The sequence below is a fragment of the Taudactylus pleione genome, unplaced genomic scaffold (assembly GCF_031769625.1).
Source record: "Taudactylus pleione unplaced genomic scaffold, aTauple2 ptg000258l, whole genome shotgun sequence".
Lineage (NCBI taxonomy): Eukaryota > Metazoa > Chordata > Amphibia > Anura > Myobatrachidae > Taudactylus > Taudactylus pleione.
In genome coordinates, this window is record NW_028284660.1 from 2,051,595 (window position 1) to 2,075,914 (window position 24,320).

The 24,320-nt window shown below is 42.9% G+C and overlaps 1 protein-coding gene across 1 annotated transcript in view; it reads left to right on the forward strand.

Moving 5' to 3' along the window:
* The first annotated feature begins 2,820 nt into the window (after positions 1-2,820).
* Positions 2,821-24,320, forward strand: part of LOC148514807 (C-type lectin domain family 2 member A-like) — a 56,248-nt gene continuing 34,748 nt past the window's right edge. Inside the window, exon 1 of the mRNA XM_088480926.1 lies at positions 2,821-3,029. Within this exon, the coding sequence (XP_088337052.1) occupies positions 3,011-3,029 (19 nt within the window). The 5' untranslated portion in view covers positions 2,821-3,010. The remainder of the gene's footprint in view (positions 3,030-24,320) is intronic.

Below are 24,320 nucleotides of genomic sequence, written 5' to 3' on the forward strand. Positions count from 1 at the left end.
GGTTTGATAGCTGTCATCCTAGGCCGCTAGTGAAGGGGCTACCCTATTCCCAATTGATGAGGATTAAACGTATTACAACTGACCCACAATTGGTTGTAGTGGTGATGGATGATATGATACGTAACTTTATTGCTAGGGGCTATGACCCTATAGAGTTGGAAACAACCAAACAGAGGGTACTTAATCTTGATAGAAATGCAATTTTGGCACAAGGTCAGCGCACTAATAAATCTGAATGTGTACCATGGGTTAACCAATATAATTGCAACAGTCATTATGTTAACAAAACATCTAAAAAGTTATGGCATATAATGCAAACTGACCATGATTTGAAATTAAATGACACGCGCATTATGTCGTGTTATAGATGTGGACGTAGTCTTAAAGATATCCTTGTTAAAGCAGATATATCGAGCCCTGTTCCCATGGCAGATAATAGGTCTGATGGTAAACTAGGATGCTTTAGATGTACGTGCACTACTTGCAGATACATGATCCCTGGTGACAGTTTTTACCATCCTCACTCGGGCTTTAGATATACCATTAGGCATAAACTGACATGCAATTCACAATATGTAGTCTATCAAATTATATGCCCGTGCGGTCTTTCATATATTGGTAAGACCGAGCGAGCATTCAAGGAACGCATGGCTGTGCATAGAAGTGCCATTAGAATGGCAATCAATGGAGGTAGAAGTGATCAGCCTGTTGCAAGGCATTTTGCCAGTGCTAGACATGCTTTGTCCGTGCTTAAGTATCGTATGATTGATCACGTTCCCCCCCTACCTAGGGGTGGTAATAGAAGTAGATTGTTAATGCAGCGTGAGACTAGGTGGATACACCGCCTGGGTACTATGGCACCCAGAGGGCTTAATGAGCAACTTGGCTTAAGTTCATTCCTGTAGAATTGATGGAATAGATACATGTGAGTGGGCTGGATCTATATCATAGGTTTCGATATCTATTGATATAGCCAGCGTCTTTGGGCATGATATGTGCCGTTATAGATGTGAGTAGGCAAAATATATGTAGCGCTTCTACACTTTGTTGAGTGCTAATGTATCTAATGTTGTTAACATCATTGCAAAATGTATGGTGCAGCATTGTTTGTTTGTTGTATGTTCAGTCTGTGTATTTTGTTACTGTGTTGCTATGGTTATGGGAATGTGTCACTCATGGAGCGACGTGATGACGTCATTAGGGAGCTGCTGGAGTTTGGGCGTGCAGTCGCGCCTTAGCAAGCATGCTGATTATCACTGGGTGATTATGCTTATGTATATAAGGTATGTTTTCTACACTGCGAATTTGTTCTGACGAAAATGCTGATGCATTGAAATGTTAACTGTTTTCTACAAGCCGTCTCCTGTGTGTTTATTGCGTGGAGTGCCACACTTTGCAGAGTCGTATATATATATATATATATATATATATATATATACATAACATACATATATACATACACACACACATATATATATACATAACATACATCACACACACACATATTTATACATAAGACACACATATATACATATAAAACACACACTTATATACACATAACACACACATATATATATATATATATATATATATACTGGATATATATATATATATATATATATATACATAACACACAAATATACCTAGCACACACACACATACATATATTCATAATATACACACACACTCACATAACACCCACACACACATTTATACATAACACACACACACATTTATATATATACACACACACATACATAACACACACACATATACATAACACACACACATATATATATATGTATAAACATACATAGCACATACATCACACATATATATATATAATACACACACATATATATATACACATAATATGCACACACATACATAACACACACTTATATATATATACACATAACACACACACATATATATATATAAAACATACATATATACATAACACACACATACATACATATACACATACCTCCCAACATTTGCAGGCTGCAAATAGGGACCCCCACGTGCCCGAAAAGGGGCGTGGCCTATCAGCACGCCCCGTTTACATCACCAAGGGGCGTACCCAGCATCTCTGGGATGCTGGGCTGCCCCCGGGCTTCCCCCCCGTGCTGTGAATAGATGCTGTGCGCATGTGCACAGCATCTATTCACGCTCTGCATACACGCTGCTCTGCATAGCAGAGCAGCGTGTATGCTTCTCCCAACTCCCTCCCCACCGCGGGACACTGCGGCCCGCGGGCGGGACAGACCCCAAAAAACTGGACTGTCCCGCTGAATGCGGGACAGTTGGGAGGTATGTACACATAACATACATCACACACATATTTATACATAACACATACATATATATATACATGAGAAACACACATACATACATGCAAAAAAAAACCCCCAAAAAACGTATAGCATATTTTAAAACAGGAGCCTTTTATTATTTATTTTACCATCACCAATGGTATTTGAAATACACATACAGTATTGACCTCCCCCTCCCTTGGGTCAGCCACTGGATGGTCCTAACCGATGGCAGAGGGTCCCTCCCTCTTCAAGTTCTAAGTGGTCTGTAATGTGTACCACTCAGTCCCAGTCCTGTCAGTATGGAACACAAACAGAAGGGGATTTATCTCATTCCCTGTCAATATTCTCCCTATCCACATGCTGGGGTTGCTCCAGCGGCGGCCATCTTTTCAAACGACGCAATGACTCATGGGATTTGTAGTTTATCTTTACAAGAAAAAACTACAAATCCCACTGCTCTGGCCAGCTGGCTGGGTGCAGTCTCTGCCGGCTGACGCCGGATAGTTACCCTAGTCTCTGGCTCTGCTGCCTGCGGGATCAGTAGGTGCCGGGCTAGGGCTGTGTGTGGCACGAAGGGCGTCTGGAGTCTCCAGCAGGCAGGGAGAGAGCTTCTATAACTCCATACACAGTGACTTTCCTTCTTACAGACACTGCTACTTGCTGTAACTCTGCCAGACAGCAGGGGAGAAATCATGCATGATTCAGACACAGGTCAGTATTACTGTATATACATTCATACCATGAACTTCATAGACGACTTCTCTAGGACTGTATACTTTCTGCTGCCGGTCTCTGGCTTACAGTGTATACCAGTGTTTTTCAACCACTGTGCCGTGGCACACTAGTGTGCCGTGGGCAGTAGTCAAGTGTGCCGCAGCGGACAGCTCACCGCACTACTACTGTAATGTGTTTTATTCCTGAGGAGGCCAATGTAGTGTGTTTTATTCTTGTGGAGGCCAATGTAGTGTGTTTTGTTCCTGTGGAGGCCAATATGTGTTGATATTTTTATGTGGGAGTCAATATTTATGTTTTTTTTTATTGGTCACACATGCCGTATTACCGGATGGTGTGCCTTGGCAATTTTAAAATCTGGTGTAGTGTGCCTCGAGTTGAAAAGGTTGAAAATCACTGGTGTATACAATGTTGCCCTATTGTCGTGTTACGTTGAGCTGTGATAGTAACATCGATGGATGTTCTCATGCGATGGGGACAGGAACACAGAAGAATGTGTCCATCTCCTGTAGTCTGATCTCGGCTGTGTGTGTGTCTAGCCCAGACATGTACATACTGTATATTCATCTAGCACCGCTGCATTATGTCCGTGTGATGGTGCCAGAGCAAAGGGATAATAGACATGGCAGCTATTCCTACCAATATAATCATTTATACATTCATTTCATTGGGTAACTAGTGTACAGCGAATAAGATGAGGAGTTCTGCAAGAGAACTGGGGCTTTGTCCTGCTCCTGAATATTATCCTTTTGACTATGATCATTTTGTAATATTGTACGTGAGTTATTAAGATGTAGTGTATATACTGTTTTTATGTTCTGTTTTAGATCTGCAGATCTCTGTTGCATTGGGGTTTTAGGGGCCTATGTTTTAATAATTGTGGCACTGCTGTGATTATTAAGGATCTGAATAATGGGGAACTTGCAGGGACAGTGGTTGCCAGTGTTGCCAACTCTGAAATGGAAAACAAGCAACCTATGTGCAAAACAAGCTCAAACCAATCCTAAAAACCCAATAAAAAAGACGACGCTGAAGTTGGCTTCTTATTCACTTCTTATTCACTTCTTATTCACTTCTTATTCACTTCTTATTCAAGCTCCAGCTTCTTATTCAGAAAATGTTACATTTAAATATTTAAATAAAGTTAGATCACTAAACTAACACTATGTAAACAAAGAATTATGTCCCCTACACAATCTACAATTATTATTTTCCTGGCACAATAAGGATTTGGGCATGTAAAGGGCAGTAAAGCGGGCACAGGCACCACATTTTGTCATTTTGAATAAGAAGCTGTAGTTGTGCAGGGGTTAACTAGCTTCGGTCATCAAATGTTACACTTGAAACCCACAGAGGGTGGTCTGGTACATATGACCCACTTTATTAAATTAGGGATAGGGGGCTGGGGAAGCACTTCTGCACTAGGTTTAGGTTTAAGAAGGTATATATATATACTTGTGTAATGGCCCCAATTAGACAATTTGTGGTACATATGAAATCATTCTATGGGGGTGCTGCCAACGACAATAAATATGAGTTTACAAGAAAGAGAAGAAAAGGGTGTTGTCTCTTTGTTGGCGCACATAGAGGATAATTGTATATAAAATATAACTTTTATTAAATAAATTATTTAAAAAATGTTTTGCCTTATTAGTGAAATATTCCAAGAAAAAAATATATAATAAAAACATTGAAACAAATGTGTGTCATCAATTGATATTAAATTATTAATAATTCATTTGTCTCTGTGTCCCTTTCAGTTATGTTTCTGAGTAAAGATTCTATTAAATGTTGTTGTCTCCAGTGTCATTAATCATAACATATATTTATATAGTTGAAATCAATTAGCCCTGCATGTACTACCCACAAATGTAGTTAGATATACTGTGTTGAAACTAAACCAAGATATAAATTCCATTGGTGATATTATGCTGCCATCTATTGGTTATGGTATGCCATTACACCATTAGCTGTTAAATGTAGAAAAGAAACCAGGTTGATTTAATGGGTGCTATATTATGCACAATGTCCTCTATGAGGGCCACCTATTTGTATTCATGGAATATTGCCACATGGGAACATGTATCCAGTTCCTGATACAAATCTTAGTGTCCCCTATTGGGTTAAGAAATAAACAATCAACTGCAGCAATCATATAAATTAATAGGTTTGATAGTCTCTAAGAAATGTTATATTGAGAAGTGTTAATAATATATCAATGAAAAAGCATTAACATTTGTGCTAAATGGTGTACATCGCATATTAAACCTCAATTTATATAAGTATGTTATACCTCTGTTGTAGTGTTTCCCATAAGGGTTATAAAGATTATATTTATATTATATTAACTCCTCTTATGGGGCTGCAAAATGCATTAATGAGTTATAATGCTAATTCAAATGATATATAGACTATCAGTGATTCAAAGGAAGCTGTAATAACTAGTATATAACATAATCAGCTTGATTAATAAGGATTGTATCTTACAGCTCCCCCTATTGGGTTCTATTGAATTGCATCACATTTAGCTGATTGAAATTACTTATTATAGCTCCCCCTATTGGATTACATCACACTTTGCTGATAGAATTGATTTATTACAGCTCCCCCTATTGGATTGCATCATAATTTACTGATAGAAATGTTATAATATTTGAAACTAATTAATATGCGGACATCTTAATGCCCTGGTTGATATTAATGCTTAACCCAAATATAAGGATTCCCTTGTATAGCTATAGGGTTTATTCGTGCAGTATGGTACTGTATTTGGTTTATGCTCAGAATGTGGCACCCCCTGTTGGTTTTAATTATACCTAATACAATACAGTGCTATTGTTGTAGCTCCCTCTATAGGGCTGCAAAATTGTTTAATAAACTGTTACTCACTCAGACTAACATTACTGAGTGTCTAATGTGGGTTCCTCATGCCCAGCTGCAAGGTTTAATCACAAGTAGTAGTATTGGAGTAGATTATATATATTCACACTACTTGCTCAGAGTAATACTATAACATAGTCTGAGTACTAGGAAAGCATGTTAGTGCATGCCATTTTCTTCACTGTGATAATCACATTTGCTTATACACACAGTGGAGGCAGTGCTTTCAATTGCTATTAACACAGCATAGGATTATCAGCAGCAGGAGCTACAGAATGCCAATAAACTGTTACTCACTCAGACTAACATTACTGAGTGTCTAATGTGGGTTCATCATGCAAGGTTTAATCATAAGTAGTAGTATTGAAGTAGATTATATATATTCACACTATGTACTCTGAGTAACAATATAACATAGTCTGAGTACTAGGAAAGCATGTTAGTGCATGCCATTTTCTTCACTGTGATAATCCCATTTTCTTATACACACAGTGGAGGCAGTGCTTTCAAGTGCTAATAACACAACATAGGACACTATCAGCAGCAGGAGCTGCAAAAAACCGACGTACGTTTCACAAAAGTTATGTTTTTTCAATGCAACCCGATTGCCTTATCCAGTGAGGCTTTATTCCAGTCAGGAGCCAATCAAAACACAGTATTAAGGTCACATGGTCCGCTGGACCAATCAGCAGCCAGCTTAGTATTAGCCTCAGCAAGTGTGCTGCTGAGCCAATCAGGAGGTCGCTTATGTATCAAAGCAGTGTAGTTTTTATCCCTGTTCTCCATTATTAAAGGGACTGACCATGGGAGACAACATTGACACAATGCTCTAAAGATCTAATTAAAATACTAATTAAACATGATGAGATTCTACTTAATCAGTATGCCAATGACATTTCCACTCTGAGTGATAAATTAAAGAAATATGAGTCTTTAGACAAATTTAAATTTTTATACAATAAATATAAGAAAGAGAGAGATTACTTTGAGCAGGGTATTATTGACAGGAAACGTCGTAAATTCCATAGAGACAAGCAAGATTTTGCAGAAGATAAGTTATATAGATGGAGGAATTACGCACGTCAAAAGAAACCCAATCCAACACAATATACAACTTCCGAAGCAGAATCCTCAGAAGGAGAAGAACCCTCAAATTTATTTGGGAGAGACTGGAATAAGCAAGGTTTTTTAGATGGCAGTCTGAAAGACATCAGAACAGGTTTAGGGATGGAAAACCAAAGATCAGAAGGGGCAAGGGGAGGAGGAGTAAGAAGAAAAAGAGAGACACGTGGATGGAGGGAAGATCCCAGAGAATTTCACAGATACAGGAAATAAACAATGATCAATTTAGGATTATTAATCTTACCAACAGAACCCTTACAAATGATCAAATTACCCTATTGAGTAAGGGATTATCTTTTTCCCCCACACAAAAACCAAATAGGTTTGAGTGTCAAAAAGATCTTCATCTCTTTACGAGAAAGATTCTCTTAAAAAATTTTTTTGTATGCAACAAAATAATATCTTACAAACCCTAAGTCATGAACCCAAACCTACATTATCAATGGAGGATAATCAAATCCTACAAATATTGGAAGATTTAGAGATGGAGAGTGAAGACACTGACCGACAAAAACTAATACCATTTGATGCCTCCAAAATTAAACCGAAATCATCTTTCTTCCCGGACTATAAAATATGTCCCCCAGTTAAGGTCTTTCAGGACTTAGTGTCCAGAGACTTAGATATTCTCTTTACCAAACCATCTAAACCTCAAGGAGATAATCTGTCTGACAATGAAATACTTGCCTTACAACAAATATTACAGTGGAAAGACACAATTATTAAGCCCTCTGATAAAGGGGGCAACATTGTTCTTTGGCCCCGTACAATGTATCTTGAAGAATTACGAAAACAGCTTGGAGACCAACAGTGCTATAAAATATTAACATTCAATCCAACTGTGGAATTTCAAGTAATGTACACTAACCTGATTACTAAAGCATACACAGATGGTGTGATCAATAAAAAAGATCTAGATTTTCTTAAAACAGATAATCCCAAAGTTCCCACATTATATTTGCTTCCTAAAATTAATAAAAATGACACTACCCCACCAGGAAGACCTATAGTCTCCAGTGTGGGTAGTTTAACAGAAAAGGCAAGCATATATGTGGATCAAGTTTTATGTCACTTTGTACTTACATTACCTTCGTACGTAAGGGATACGATGGATGTCCTCAACAAGTTACAAGATCTAGTAGTTAATCCTGGGACTCTATTGGCAACATACGATGTAGAGAGTCTGTATACTAGTATCAGTCACATTAGAGGAATCCAGGCAGTCAAATATTTCCTGGACATGGGTAGACACTACGAAACAAACTCCTTTTTGCTCTCACTATTAGAATTTATATTAACCAAAAACTATTTTACATGTGATGAGACATTCTACCTCCAGGTTAGAGGGACGGCAATGGGGACAGCTTGTGCCCCCACTTATGCCAACCTCTACCTGGGGTGGTGGGAGAAAGAACATGTTTTTAAAGAGGAATATGAAAAATATACTGACTGCATCCTTCTGTACTTAAGGTACATAGATGACATATTAATACTTTGGGAGGGTACCAAGGATCTCCTTGAAGAGTTTATAATGATTTTGAATAACAACAATTTTAATCTAAAACTTTCAGGAGAGATTAGCCCAGAAACTGTGAATTTCTTGGATTTAAAGATCAAGATAGAAGTGGATGGTCAGATTTCTACGGATATTTTTCGTAAACAAATGGCCACCAATAGTATATTACATTCCAACAGTGTGCACTTACCATCTACTATTAGAGCAATTCCCAAAGGAGAACTATTGCGAACCAAACGTAATTGTTCAGATGATATGATTTATCAGGAAAGAGAACAGCAACTGTGTACAAGACTCAAACAGAGGGGATATAGTAACATGATCATTAAGAATGCCAAACACAATGTAAAAAAATACACAAGAGATTCTTTATTAATTCCCAAAATCAAAACAGTTAAGGAAGAGCCGGTAAGATTTATTGGGACTTTTAATAATGAATGGCGGAAGATCAATGCCATTTTACAAAAGCACTGGTCGGTCTTACAGACGGATCATGATTTGAGGAGTATTCTCCCTACAAATGTACAAACAAGTTGGAAACGCTCACCAAATTTGAAAGATCGCTTGGTACAAAGCCATCTATCCTCTATGAAAAAATCATGTTACCCTGTCAAGGGCTTCTATAGCTGTAAGCAATGTAGAGCCTGCCAATTTATGATCTACAGAAAATACTTTGAAGATCATTATAATAAAAAATGGATTATTGACAGTTATATTAACTGTAACACAGCTGGTGTGGTCTACCAATTAGAGTGCCCTTGTGGGCTACTTTATATTGGTAAAACCAAGAGGCCACTAAAAGTGAGATTGCTTGAACATATAGGCAATATAAGAAACACAAAACGAGATAAGGCCAGATTTAAACCTTTAACATCAGTAGCGAATCACTATTTACAATGTCATGACGGTAATCCCAAAGATCTTAAAGCATTTGGTATGAAACAAATACAACTAAACATCAGAGGTGGAGACATTGACAGGGAATTATTCAAATTTGAAACAAAAATGATCTTCCTGATGAACAGTCTGCATCCTTTTGGATTAAATGAGAGTATCAGTTACTCTCCTTTTTTATAAATTAAGTCTTTTTAGAATGCATTCTATATTTTTATATCTCTTATTACGTCCTCAGAAGGATCACGCTCCATGATCATTCTATATAACATTTTTTGTAATAAGGCTATACACATATTTGATGTCACAATAGGGAATTTTGATAACATCATGAGTGCACTTAATAAAGCTGCATTTCTATCACTTATGACGGACTAATAATTATTAGGATAAACCTTTGAATTTATATACCAGTAGTTAATATGATTTTTTATTATTGATAATGAGAATTATTATCAGGATCATATAATGATAATTTGTTTTTTATTCATGATTTATTTTATCACTTTATTGCACATTTTTATTTTTATGTATTTGTTCACCATACTTTTTCACTAACTACACAGGATAATATATGTACATGATCCATACGTATTCATTATCACAACACTTATCACCTAAGTGTAAATTTACACATACTTATCCTCATCACTAACACATGCAAATAATTTTTAATCACGTCTTATTTTCTAACATATTCAATTATTTCTTTCACACGTTACTGAACCTTTTTTCACAATCATCTACTTTCACTCCATACCCACTAATTATTATTTTTAATAGCTTATAATAATTCAATAATAAACACAAACAAAAATGTACATATATTTAATATTTGACACTTTTTAATATAGATAATAGACACATAGATTGTTATATACCTGTTAATGGATATGACACTGAATATGATTTGCAATCATAAAAATATCCTACAATTTATAGCTTCTATACTGTAATCTAATTGCTAGGCATTATTAATAACCTGCATAATCTATACACTCATCTGTTTTATTTCCTATGGTTTTAATGAATCTAATAATGAATTTTGTGATGTGGCGGATAAGTCTATTTATAATATGGATATTAAGAATAGTAAGATCGTGGAGCTGTTTACATCTGATGGGTGTGTTCTGGATTCTGGTTCAGGATTGGTCAGTCCCTTTAATAATGGAGAACAGGGATAAAAGCTACACTGCTTTGATACATAAGCGATCTCCTGATTGGCTCAGCAGCACACTTGCTGAGGCTAATACTAAGCTGGCTGCTGATTGGTCCAGCGGACCATGTGACCTTAATACTGCATTTTGATTGGCTCCTGACTGGAATAAAGCCTCACTGGATAAGGCAATCGGGTTGCATTGAAAAAACATAACTTTTGTGAAACGTACGTCGGTTTTTTGCAGCTCCTGCTGCTGATAGTGTCCTATGTTGTGTTATTAGCACTTGAAAGCACTGCCTCCACTGTGTGTATAAGCAAATGGGATTATCACAGTGAAGAAAATGGCATGCACTAACATGCTTTTCTAGTACTCAGACTATGTTATATTGTTACTCAGAGTACATAGTGTGAATATATATAATCTACTTCAATACTACTACTTGTGATTAAACCTTGCATGAGGAACCCACATTAGACACTCAGTAATGTTAGTCTGAGTGAGTAACAGTTTATTGGCATTCTGTAGCTCCTGCTGCTGATAATCCTATGCTGTGTTAATAGCAATTGAAAGCACTGCCTCCACTGTGTGTATAAGCAAATGTGATTATCACAGTGAAGAAAATGGCATGCACTAACATGCTTTCCTAGTACTCAGACTATGTTATAGTGTTACTCTGAGTAAATAGTGGGAATATATATAATCTACTCCAATACTACTACTTGTGATTAAACCTTGCAGCTGGGCATGAGGAACCCACATTAAACACTCAGTAATGTTAGTCTGAGTGAGTAACAGTTTATTAAACCAAGTTTGCAGCCCTATAGAGGGAGCTACAACAATAGCACTGTATTTTATTAGGTATAATTAAAACCAACAGGGGGTGCCACATTCTGAGCATAAACCAAATACAGTACCATACTGCACGAATAAACCCTATAGCTATACAAGGGAACCCTTATATTTGGGTTAAGCATTAATATCAACCAGGGCATTAAGATGTCCGCATATTAATTAGTTTCAAATATTATAACATTTCTATCAGTAAATTATGATGCAATCCAATAGGGGGAGCTGTAATAAATCAATTCTATCAGCAAAGTGTGATGTAATCCAATAGGGGGAGCTGTAATAAATCAATTCTATCAGCAAAGTGTGATGTAATCCAATAGGGGGAGCTATAATAAGTAATTTCAATGAGCTAAATGTGATGCAATTCAATAGAACCCAATAGGGGGAGCTGTAAGATACAATCCTTATTAATCAAGCTGATTATGTTATATACTAGTTATTACAGCTTCCTTTGAATCACAGATAGTCTATATATCATTTGAATTAGCATTATAACTCATTAATGCATTTTGCAGTCCCATAAGAGGAGTTAATATAATATAAATATAATCTTTATAACCCTTATGGGAAACACTACAACAGAGGTATAACATACTTATCATATAAATTGAGGTTTAATATGCGATGTACACCATTTAGCACAAATGTTAATGCTTTTTCATTGATATATTATTAACACTTCTCAATATAACTCTTCTTAGAGACTATCAATCCTATTAATTTATTTGATTGCTGCAGTTGATTGTTTATTTCTTAACCCAATAGGCGACACAAAGATTTGTATCAGGAACTGGATACATGTTCCCATGTGACAATATTATATTTATGAATACAAATAGGTGGCCCTCATAGAGGACATTGGCCCTCATTCAGAGCCGCTCGTTAGCGGCAGTACGCTCGTTCCGAGCGATGTTTGCACATCTGCGCATGCGTACGGTTTTTAGTACGCATGCGCGAACCAGTCAGTGCGGCCGAAAATCGTTGGTACGCAATATAGCGAGGGCCTGCTATTTTGAGTGACAGAATGAGGCGTATGTGGGTGGTAACAGGGGAAGGTGCTTGAAAATGGGGAGTGGAGATCCGAACGCAGGCGTGCTTAAAGGTCAAAACGGGCGTTTTATGGGTGTGCATATTTAAAACAGCAGCGTCATTGACCACGTCACTGGGTTATTTTATAGCCAGAACTGCTCGCAAATTTGTGGTAGCAAACACCAACCACAAGAATAGCGAGCAGTTCATACGCTGGTCGATGTACTCGATTAATCTAATAAATAGCGGACATGACGTAGGATGCGAGCGGCCAGGGGGCGTTTTTAACAAATAAACGAGCGTATGTTTTGCACGCTCGTTCAGACTTAGAGGTGTGAACAGACTGCAATGTGCGTACGGATCATTTGAATAGCCACCCCTTGTTTTTAAACGAGCGACCACAAATAGCGAACGGCTCTGAATCAGGCCCATTGTGCATAATATAGCACCCATTAAATTAACCTGGTTTCTTTTCTACATTTAACAGCTAATGGTGTAATGGCATACCATAACCAATAGATGGCAGCATAATATCACCATTGGAATTTATATCTTGGTTTAGTTTCAACACAGTGGCCCTCATTCAGAGCCGTACGCTCTGAGCAGAGCGCACGCTCTGAATGAGGGCCGGGCTCCATGAAAATGGAGCGTCCTCCTGGACGCTCGTATAGCTGTGGGTCACCACCCACAGGCTATACGAACGTGCATTGTGATGGCCGCGATGGTCGAGACCATCGTGACCATCGAAATTGCGAGCCGGAGCCTGCGGTTGAGGTTTTCAACCGCAAGCTCCGGAGTGATTTTGGCTCTATCAGAGCCAAAATCACTCCAACTGGCACTGACATCACTAGTGATGTCAGTGGGCCGGCTTTTGACGGGAGGCGTTCCCCCGTCAGGGAGGCACGCCCCCGGCACGCCCACCAAAGGGGGCGTGCTGTCAATCAACATTGACAGCACGCCCCCTTTGATCGGACACAACGAGCGAAGGACTTTCCTTCGCTCGTCGCGTCTGGCGCATGCGCACGACGGAGCTCCCTCCGTCATGCGCATGCTCAGTCCATAACATCGACCCACTTGCGAGCGGACAGCCGCTCGCGAGTGGGTCTGAATCAGGCCCAGTATATCTAACTACAATTGTGGTTAGTACATGAAGGGCTAATTGATTTCAACTATATAAATATATGTTATGATTAATGACACTGGAGACAACAACATTTAATAGAATCTTTACTCAGAAACATAACTGAAAGGGACACAGAGACAAATGAATTATTAATAATTTAATATCAATTGATGACACACGTTTGTTTCAATGTTTTTATTATATATTTTTTTCTTGGAATATTTCACTAATAAGGCGAAACATTTTTTAAATAATTTATTTAATAAAAGTTATATTTTATATACAATTATCCTCTATGTGCACCAACAAAGAGACAATACCTTTTTCTTGTCTTTTTTGTAAACATATGACCCACTTGTCATTTGTCTTGACCAACAAGGATTTTGGCATGAATAGGGCAGTAAACGGGCACAGGCTCCAGAATTTGTAATTTTGAATAAGAAGCTGTAGTTGTGCAGGGGTTAACTAGCTTCGGTCATCAAATGTTACACTTGAAACCCACAGAGGGTGGTCTAGTACATATAACCCACTTGCCATTTGCCTTGACCAGCAAGGATTTGGGCATAAATAGGGCAGTAATGTGGGCACATGCACCAGGTTTCTTAATTTTGAATAATTACCTGTAGTTTTTCAAGGGTTAAATAGCGTTGGTCAACAAATTTGACAATTGGGGTCTTTCCCTAAACCTCTGAGCATGGTCTGGTATTGGAATACAGGAAAAAAAATCTGTGTGGGGTTCACCTTTTCTTCTGATGACCAGCACTAGGTTGGTTATAGGGAGGAAGGGGGTAACACTATAGCAGGGAGACACACTTAGCGTGGTGTCCTCCTGCCATCACATTATCCAGCACAAGGCTGGTTATAGGGAGGAGGGGGTAACACTATAGCAGGGAGATACACTTAGCGTGGTGTCCTCATTCAGAGTTGGTCGCTGCTGGCGGCCACTCGCTCTGCATGTGGGCAAGTGTTTTTTTTTTTTTATCTCCGGCGCTTGCAAAGCTGTGGGTGACCATCCACAGCTTGTGCGAGCGGACTGGAGACAGTCATAATTATCATGACCGTCGGGCTTGCGACGAGACCTTGGGGTAGGGTCTAGCTGCCGCAAGCCCGAGTGTACTTCCTGCTCTAATAGAGCAGGAAGTCCACTACTGACATCTGATGTCAGTAACCCCTCCTAAAAATGCCAGACGTGCCAACGCATGCGTTTGTCTGCCCACAAAACAGGGTGAGCTGTCAATCAACATCGACAGCCGTCCCGTCTTGTTGTGAGCCACGTAGCAACTGACCTTCAGTCGCTCAGCTGGTCTCGCACATGCACCTGCTGGACGCAGTGCATACGCAAACATCGAGCTGCTTGCGATCGCTGTGCGCTCGCGAGTGGCTCTGAGTGAGCTCCTGAGTGCGGTCAGCATTTACTCAGGACCGGCGCTAGGCTTCCCTGCGCCCAGCACTGTCCTGTGCTGCACAGCCGCGCCCCTTCTCTCCCCCTGAGCGCTTACCTAATAGCGCCAGGTGAAGGGTGGGAGGCGGGCTCAGGATAGCCCATAGAGCCACCAGTGCATTTACAGCAGCCAATGAGAGTCAGACAGACTCTCATTGTCTGCTGCTGCGCCCACTGCAAGAGCTGGGCTGGAGCTCACTCATGAGCTCCGCCTTCCAGCTCCTGTAGTGGGTTATGGGAGAGATGTCATGACGTCTCTCCCATAATGCATAGTGCACCAGCCCAGGAGGACTGCGGTGGTGTGGACGGCGGCGTGAGCAGGAGCGGGGATTCAAGTTAGTTTTTTTATTTTTTTTTGCTTGTGTGTTTGTCTAATGGGGGTACTGCATCAGGGGAGGAGGTGACCTCTACTAGGGACTACTACTAACATATGGAGGTAACTACTATTGGGGGCTCTGCATCGAGGGGGCTGTACTGGGGACTATTACTGGATAGGGGGATCACTACTAAGGGCCTGCATAAGTGGGACCACTACTGTGATCTGCATAAGGGGGACCACTACTGGGGGCACAGTATAAGGGGAACTAATGGCGGGCTGCATAAGAAGGACTACGACAGGGGGAACTGTGTAAGGGGCACTGCATATGGGGGATCACTACTGGGGGCACCATATAATGGGAACTAATGGGTGACTGCATAAGGGGGACCACTACTAGGGGTACTGTATAAGGGGCACTACTAAGGGCCTGCATAAGAGGGATCACTACTGGGGACATTGTATACTTGGGGTACTGTATAAGGGGTACTACTGGGGGCCTGCATAAGAGGGACCACTACTGGGGGCACTGCAGAGGTGGGACTGTATAAGGGGCACTGCATTAAGGTGCATATGGAATGGAAAGAAATGTTCAGAGTGACGAGATAGGGATGTGTGTCATGTTGACACTCCCCATTTTTAAGTGTCCACGCCCATTTTTTGTCACACGCACATAGGGGGGGTCCATTTTTAAACTTGTCCTGGGCTCCATATACCCTAGTTAAGCCACTGCCAGTGCTGTGACCAAATGCTTGATCCCAGCGCCTTAGTCCTGCAGTCCGGTGAGATGTATTCCCAGCAGGACACATAAGTGTCCGATGGAGCCTAAGGGCGCATGCGCACGACGGAGGGAGCTCGGGGTCTCGCACCAAAGGGGGCGTGCTGTCGATGGTGAGTGGGCGTGCCGGGGGCATGGCTGCCAGACGGAGGCGTTCCCATGGGAACGCCTACCGTCTGGGTCCGGCCCCACTGACATCACTAGTGATGTCAAAGGGAGTGATTTTGGCTCTGATAGAGCCAAAATCATTCCTGGGCTTGCGGCAGCGAGACCCTACCGCAGGGTCTCGTCGCAAGCCCAATGGTCGCGATGGTCTTGACCATCGCGACCATCATCATGGACGCTCGCATAAGCTGTGGGTGGTAACCCACAGCTATGCGAGCATCCAGGAGGCCGCTCCAATGTTAGGTAGGAGGGCCCTGATTCAGAGCGAGCGCTCTGGTCAGAGTGTCCGGCTCTGAATCAGGCCCAGTATGTCTGTTTTCATTGCTGGTCAAGGCCCAGCAGCGGCTGACATGTGGCGCCAGTTAATAGCTGAGTGCAGCTCATTGACCGCCGGCCATTGAAGAGGGGTGACAATTTGAATTTGAGCCAATCACAGTGGTGACAATTTTGACAATCTGAGCCAATCACGGCGTGCACCGGCAGCCAATAGAAATCGGCCACAGTGAGCCATTCATTGTAAGCTGCATCATGGCTGGCTACGCCCGTGGCATCTAGCGTCAGATGTCTCTGGGAGGAAGAGTCAATTTGGCGGAAATGGGTGAAGAGCTCCAGCGGCCGTGGAAGAGTCCAGAAGACACCGGGCTCAAAAGAGAAGAGCTCCAGCGGCTGCAGAAGACGCTAGGAGACACTGGGCTCAATAGAGAAGAGCTCTGACAGCGCCGCTACTGGCCAGAATGGGCCAGCGACAGAAAATGCGGCTGAGGACCAGAGAGTACTGCAATGGTTGGGAAGTAAAAGAGCGAATGAAGATCCTCACTGCATCCTCTCCCACCCGACAGGTAGACCCTCTTTGAGGCCTTACCATCATTAACCCCTCCCTAGACCATCAGATTGTTAGGCAGTAGGCACGTAAGGGTCATGAGGCCTTAAGCCTGTGGCACAAATAGGCGGGCATTAGGCCCGTGCTCCTAAGGCTATAATTGACCATGGGCAATAGGCCCAGGTCACATAAATAAGTGAGGTGCCAACTTCTCATCTTGCCTGGGTGCCAAACACCATAGTTATTCCCCTGGACCTTGGTCACTGCTACCTGGGTGAAGACTGCCGTGGCAGTGGGAGTTTGCCAGCTCAAGGTGAAGACTACAGGAAGCACTGAGATCGTGGGAGTCGACCCACCTCGGGTGAAGAACACATAGTAATTGTGGATGAACTAGGCTTAGTTCAGCCAAAGACTACTGGACTGGTAAATCTAATTGTATTGTATTTTCATTCAATTGCATGCTATCTTAATTGTCAGGCATTAGGCCCATGGCCAGCAGGGACAGTCTTTGTTAGGCGGACAATAAGCTTGAGCCAGAGAGGGCACTAGTCCCACAAGGTATAAGGGGCATTAGGCCCTTTAGGGTTAATTTGGGATCCACATCATTAACCCATTGTTAGGTGTCATTGATCCCCTAGAAGGCAGGCACTAGGCCGGAGGCAGCAGAAGATGATTAAGCCCTGTAGTACTGTTGTTCTGATTTGATAACAATGTATTGAGGTTTGTAACCTTATTACCTCGTCATCTCAGCTACTACAATCAGGCCTCCATTAAAAGGTAGGCTGTAGTAAGGTACCTGTTTGTGATTATGGTAATGTTTTGTAACTGCATTATTGCCTTGTCCTGTAACAATTATTGCATTATTGGTGTAGATGCATTGTTGGGGAGCATAGGTGTAGCATGGTGATATGGAGTGCACTACATCCACCCTGTATTGCTGTTGGCAGGGTGCTGATGTATGTATGAGTAGTCAAGTTGGTGTGTGTGGTCAGAGGCATCACCTACCTTGGTGTCACCTGGTGCGGATGCTCTGAGTCCTCCTGCGCGCCATAGGCGTGTGCTCCCGGAAGGGTGTGGCTTCGCAGGAAGGGGCGTGACCTCGCCCGTGAAGCGACACCCCTTATGTGAGCCGATCTTGGGTGCGTTACCGCCTCCCATTCTCGTCACACAGTGTGCTTCCCCAGTGCTCCTGCAGCTGTTGGGGCAGCCCACATTCTCTCCCTGCCTCTCTCCGCGTCCTGGCATCACGGTGACACCATCCGACGGGGTGACACCAAAATAGAAGAGCAGCTCTGCTATTTTGGTGTCAAACCCTTCGGATGGTGTCACCCAGTGCGGCCCGCCCCCAGTGGCGGTTCTAGGGGCGGGCTAACAGGGCAGTCGCCCAGAGCGCCGGCCCCTAGAGGGCACCACTGATTCCCCAGGAGTGCAAAAATAAAAATCCCAAAAGAAAAATAAAAAAAAACCCAGCGCCAGTCACCCCCGCGTTGATATTTGTTATCAGCGGGCACCCGGCTTCCTCTCTGCAGCGACAGTCGAAGCTCACTCCAGAGCTCCGGCTCCCGCATAGAGCACTATGGGAGGGACGTCCTAACGTCATGAAGTCTCTCCCATAGAACCGTGGAACCGGAGCTCACTCCTGAGCTCCGGCTCCAGCAGAGAGCACTATGGGAGGGACGTCGTGACATCTCTCCCATAGATCTGTGGTGGAGCCGCGGTCGGACCAGACAGCAGCGGACGCAGGAGCGGGGCCTAAGGTAAGTATTATGTTTGTATGTTTTATTTTTCAGAAGGGAGACATGGGGCATTACTACTGGGGGCATGTCTATAAGGGGGCATTACTACTGGGGGCATGTCTATAAGGGGGCATTACTACTGGGGGCACTACTATAGGGGGCACTAATGGGGGCATTACAACTGTGGGCACTACTATAGGGGGCATTCCTACTGTGGGCACTACTACAGGGGGCATTATTACTGGGGGCACTACTAATGTGGGCACTACTATAGGGGGCACCACTATTGGGGGCATTACCAATGGAGGCACTACTATAGGGTACTTTACCAATGGGGGCATTAACACTGGGTACTACTGAGGGCACTGCATGGGGAGCACCAATACTGGGGCCATTGTGTAAGAGACACCACTGCTGTGAGCATTCTATAAGGGGCACCACTACTGTGGGCATTGTATTAGGGGCACTACTACTCAGTACTGTGGACCTTGTGTATAAGGGGCACTAATTTGAGCATTGTGTAAAAGGGGCACCTCTGTGTGTCATAACATGAATAAGGGACTAATGTGTGGCGTAATTTGAATTGGGGATACTGTATTATAGAGGGCATAAGTGTGTGGCACAATGTATTATACAGGGCATTACTGCGTGTGACATAATGTATTATACAGGGCATTACTGCGTGTGGCATAATGTGTTATACAAATTCTTACTGCGTGTGGCATAATGTGTTAAACAGGGCATTACTGCATGTGGCATAATGTGTTATAAATGCCATTACTGCATGTGGCATAATGTGTTATACAGGGCTTTACTGCATGTGGCATAATGTGTTTATAAAGGGCATTACTGTGTGTGGAATTATGTGTTATAAAGGGGATTACTGCACATGGCAATTAATCGCCACGAGGGGAGAGCTTGAGGGGAAGACCAGCACCTTCGTAAGTGCTGGGCACGCCCTACAGTGTGATGAATTGGGGGTGATCCGCAAGGACACACCCCCTTTCCGGAAGCGCATGCGCTTTCAGTGCAAGCTGAGGAACGTCTTCTAAAAAAAAGTTGGCAACTAAAAGTTGGCCCTAAGCTCCACAATGTCTAGAACCGGCCCTGCCCGTACCCCCCTTGTGATGCCAGTGTGTGTGGTAAACACTAAAGAAAGAAGTCAGTATAGTGAAGCCGTGTAGGTGGCTGTTGTTTTGTGTTTATCTGCAGGTACCGAGATCCGGATCATTTGTCCATTGCCAAAATTAATTATACCAAAATCCTTGTTGGTGAAGGGAAATGGCAAGTGAGTCATGTGTACCTGACCCCCTCTGTGGGTTCCAAGAGTCAAATTTATTGACCAAGGATAGTTAACCCTGCACAACTACACATACTTATTCAAAATGACAAATTATGGAGCCAGTGCCCGCTTTACTGCCCTATTCATACCCAAAACCTTCTTGGTCAAAGCAAATGGCAAGTGGGTTATATGTACCAGATCACCCTCTGTGGGATCCAAGTGTAACATTTGATGACCGAAGCTAGTTAACCCCTGCACAACTACAGCTTCACGTTCAAAATTACAAATTCTGGAGCCTGTGCCCGTTTACTGCCCTTTTCATGCCCAAATCCTTAATGTGCCAGAAAAATAATAATTGTAGACTGTGTAAGGGACATAATTCTTTGTTTACATAGCATTAGTTTAGTGATCTAACTTTATTTAAATATTTTAATGTACAATTTCTGAATAAGAAGCTGGAGCTTGAATAAGAAGTGAATAAGAATTAAGAAGTGAATAAGAAATGAATAAGAAGCCAACTTCAGCCTCGTATAAAAAAGACCAGTTTATGGGGGTGTCTGTTTGTCCTCACTCTCTACCTGCCTAACTTCCCTTATTCCCCCTCTTCTCTAACCTAAATATGTTAGTGTGTGCACAGCCTTATCTGCCTATATTGCTTCTACATCAGCATCCTTATTTTTACCTCCTCCCTCTTTTCATACCTCATTGCCTTGCCAGTCTTCAGCTGGGTACACACTTGCCAATGTGTGTGTCCAGCGATGCGACACCCGACCACGCTATATATATCGGGCGATCGATACATACTGCACGATGTGGGGACCGAATGCCCGATATGTCGGGCACCAGCTCCATCCACTATGCCGGCGTCGGCATCTGGGTTGTTCCATCGGCCCTACATGCAGGCCGACGGGACGACCCGCGGGAGTGCGCAGGATCACGCATAGTGGGTACACACTGGCCGATGTGGACGATATGTCGGCCCAATCAGCAGGATCAGGCGACATATCGTCTAGTGTGTACAGACCTTTCCTTTACCTGACACTTCTCCGCATTTGTCTCACCCCTCTTCCTTACCTCCTTCATTCCTGTCACCTGTCTAATTCCATTATCCCCTCTTTTTTTTAACAGCCTCAGTAATTTTCACTCTCCCCCATGTACCTGCTTCATTTCTATCATCTAGTTTACCTCTCCTTCTTGCCTGCCCCCTCCAACTTCACCCTGTCTACTGCCCTCTATTCCCCAGACACAACCTTCCCCCCTCCCTCAGTCACTACCAGTGCAAAACACACACACTTACCTCCAGGGTGCCTCGACAATCCCGACAAAAAAATCAAGCCCAAAAACAAGCACCCTTTAAAAAAACAAGCCCAAAAACAAGCAACAAGCGACTTGCAAAAAAAACAAGCCCAATTCCGCTTGTTATAAGCTTACTTGGCAAGTAGGGTGGTTGCTGGCATGGCAACATGATGACATTATCATAGTCCCGCCCCCCGCAATGCAATGCTGCGATTAGTATGTCGGCCGTCTGTGCCATCCACTTCATTGGGGAAGTGGGCAGCAATGGCTGGATGGTGCCAGTCTCTGGGAGTCTTATCCACCTTCCTGGTTGGCTGGGAGCACCATCAGATTTTCGGGAGCGTCCCAGCCATTTCAGGAGGATAGGCAAGTATGATAAGAATGAAGATGAACTCGTGATCTTCTAGCCACAACTGAGATTGCTGAGGAGAAACAGAAATCAGGGTACTGAGAGCGCAGAGAATATATGAGATATTTTTAAACAAAATATAGAGAAAGACAGAGATCAGTATTACGGGATGGAGATATACGCACTGACCGCAGTCGCATGTTGTGTCTCCATTATGCGAATATCCAAAATCCAAAGTGTTTTAAGTAGGGATGTGCGCCGGACCATTTTTGCTGAATTTGGATTTGGCTCTGATTCGTCGTCCGGATTTGGGTTTGCCAAATCTGCCGTGACTGGTTTTGGATTTGGAGTTGGATTTTTTACAAAAATTGTCAAAAAATCTAAAATCAAATAATTTGGGCTTTTTTTTTTTGTTCCTAGAGTATTATTAGCCTCAATAACATTAATTTCCAGTCATTTACAGTCAATTTAGACCACCTCACAGCTTATAATATTGTGTTCACCATTATTGGCCAAAGGTTGCAGTGAGTTGACTGGTTACTAAGCGACAGAGCAGCAGCACAGACACCACAATTTAATGCACATCTATGAAACATTGCCACACAGCAGTGGCAGAAATGAAAGGCAGTGCAAGATGGAATTTTTCTTGGGCCCTCCCACACAGAGAGCTTATGCCCAAGAAGTCACAGTGCTTATATACAGAGGGCTAAAGCCCAAGAAGTCACAGTGCTTGTATACACAAAGGTCTACGGCCCACGGAGTCACGGTGCTTTTATACACAGAGGCCTAAGGCCCATGGAGTCACAGTGCTTGTATACAGAGAGGGCTAAGGCCCATGGAGTCACAGTGCTTGTATACAGAGAGGGCTATGGCCCATGGAGTCACAGTGCTTGTATACAGAGAGGGCTAAGGCCCATGGAGTCGCAGTGCTTGTATACAGAGAGGGCTAAGGCCCATGGAGTCACAGTGCTTGTATACAGAGAGGGCTAAGGCCCTCAGAGTCACGGTGCTTGTATACACAGAGGGCTTATGCCCAAGAAGTCACAGTGCTTGTATACAGAGGGCTAAGGACCAAGCAGTCACGGTGCTTGTATACACAGATGGCTTATTCGGGCCATACACGGGGTGATTTGAAAACGTACAACACCTCAGTACGTTTTCAAATTCAGCCCGATGCATCACATGCTGCTGTGAATGGTAAACGATGCATCTTACAAGATGCTTCAGTTACCTATTTAACAGCATGACGGATCGCATATCTTACGGTTTTTCCATGAGATCTATGATGCCGATGTACGACGGCGGAGATGCGCATCGCCGTCGTACAGCATGCCAAACCACACACGATGTACACGATTGATCGTTGCGATCGATCGAAATCGTGCACATCGTCTAAAAAATCTTACCGTGTATGAGCCGCCTAAGGCCCAAGTAGTCACGGTGCTTGTAATGTATACACAGAGGGCTAAGGTTCACTGAGTCACGGTGCATTTAATGTATACACAGAGGGTTAAGGCCCATGGAGTCACGGTGCTTGTATACACAGAGGGCTAAGGCCCACGGAGTCAGGGTGCTTGTATACACAGAGGGCTAAGGCCCACGGAGTCAGGGTGCTTGTATACACAGAGGGCTAAGGCCCACGGAGTCACAGTGCTTGTATACACAGAGGGCTAAGGCCCACGGAGTCACGGTGCTTGTATACACAGAGGGCTAAGGGCCCGATTCAGACCTGCTCGCTCCCAGCATATGCAAATTCGGCACACACCCAGCAAGACAGGCGATCGCACAGCAAGGCATAAGCACGCCCACTATGTCTTGGCGTGCGATCACTTTGTTTATGTAGACACCCACCAGCCTGTCTTAAGATACCCACTTGTGCACGTCATCCCCAGGAAGTGTATGTAACCATCGGTACATCGAGTACCATCGGAAACAAACGCAGTGCTTGAGGTTGACTATACCCTACCGCTAGCACTGCGAGCAGTTCAATGCAAAATTCAACCAGGTGACGTGTACGTTGATGCTGCCTGTTAATTATGCACGCCTCTGAAACAGCGTTAAGACGCTCAGGCCCATCTGCGTTCACACCTCCACTCCCCCGTTTCTAGTAACCAGCCCGTTACCACCCACAAACGGCCTCTCCTGTCACTCACTCTGCTGGGCTGTCTATGCTGGGCGAGCGAACGCTTCTTGATCCTTCGAACTGGTTTGCGCACTCGCACTACGACGCATGCGACGCATGGCAGAATGCGAAAATCTGCCAGCTACGAGAGAACGCTTCTTGGCGTCCGGGTCTGAATCAGGTGCTAAGGCGTCACGGTGCCTGTATACACAGTGGGGGTATAGCATCAAAAAAAAAATATATATATATTTTTTTCTCTTTAAACTTTTTTTTTTTATGTACACACAGCACACAGTCTCGACACTTTAATCAGCAGAGTATAGTGCAGCATACATTAGCGTGCAGTGTGCCCCCTATACAGTCGCTTTGCCAGCACAGCCATTTGTCCCATA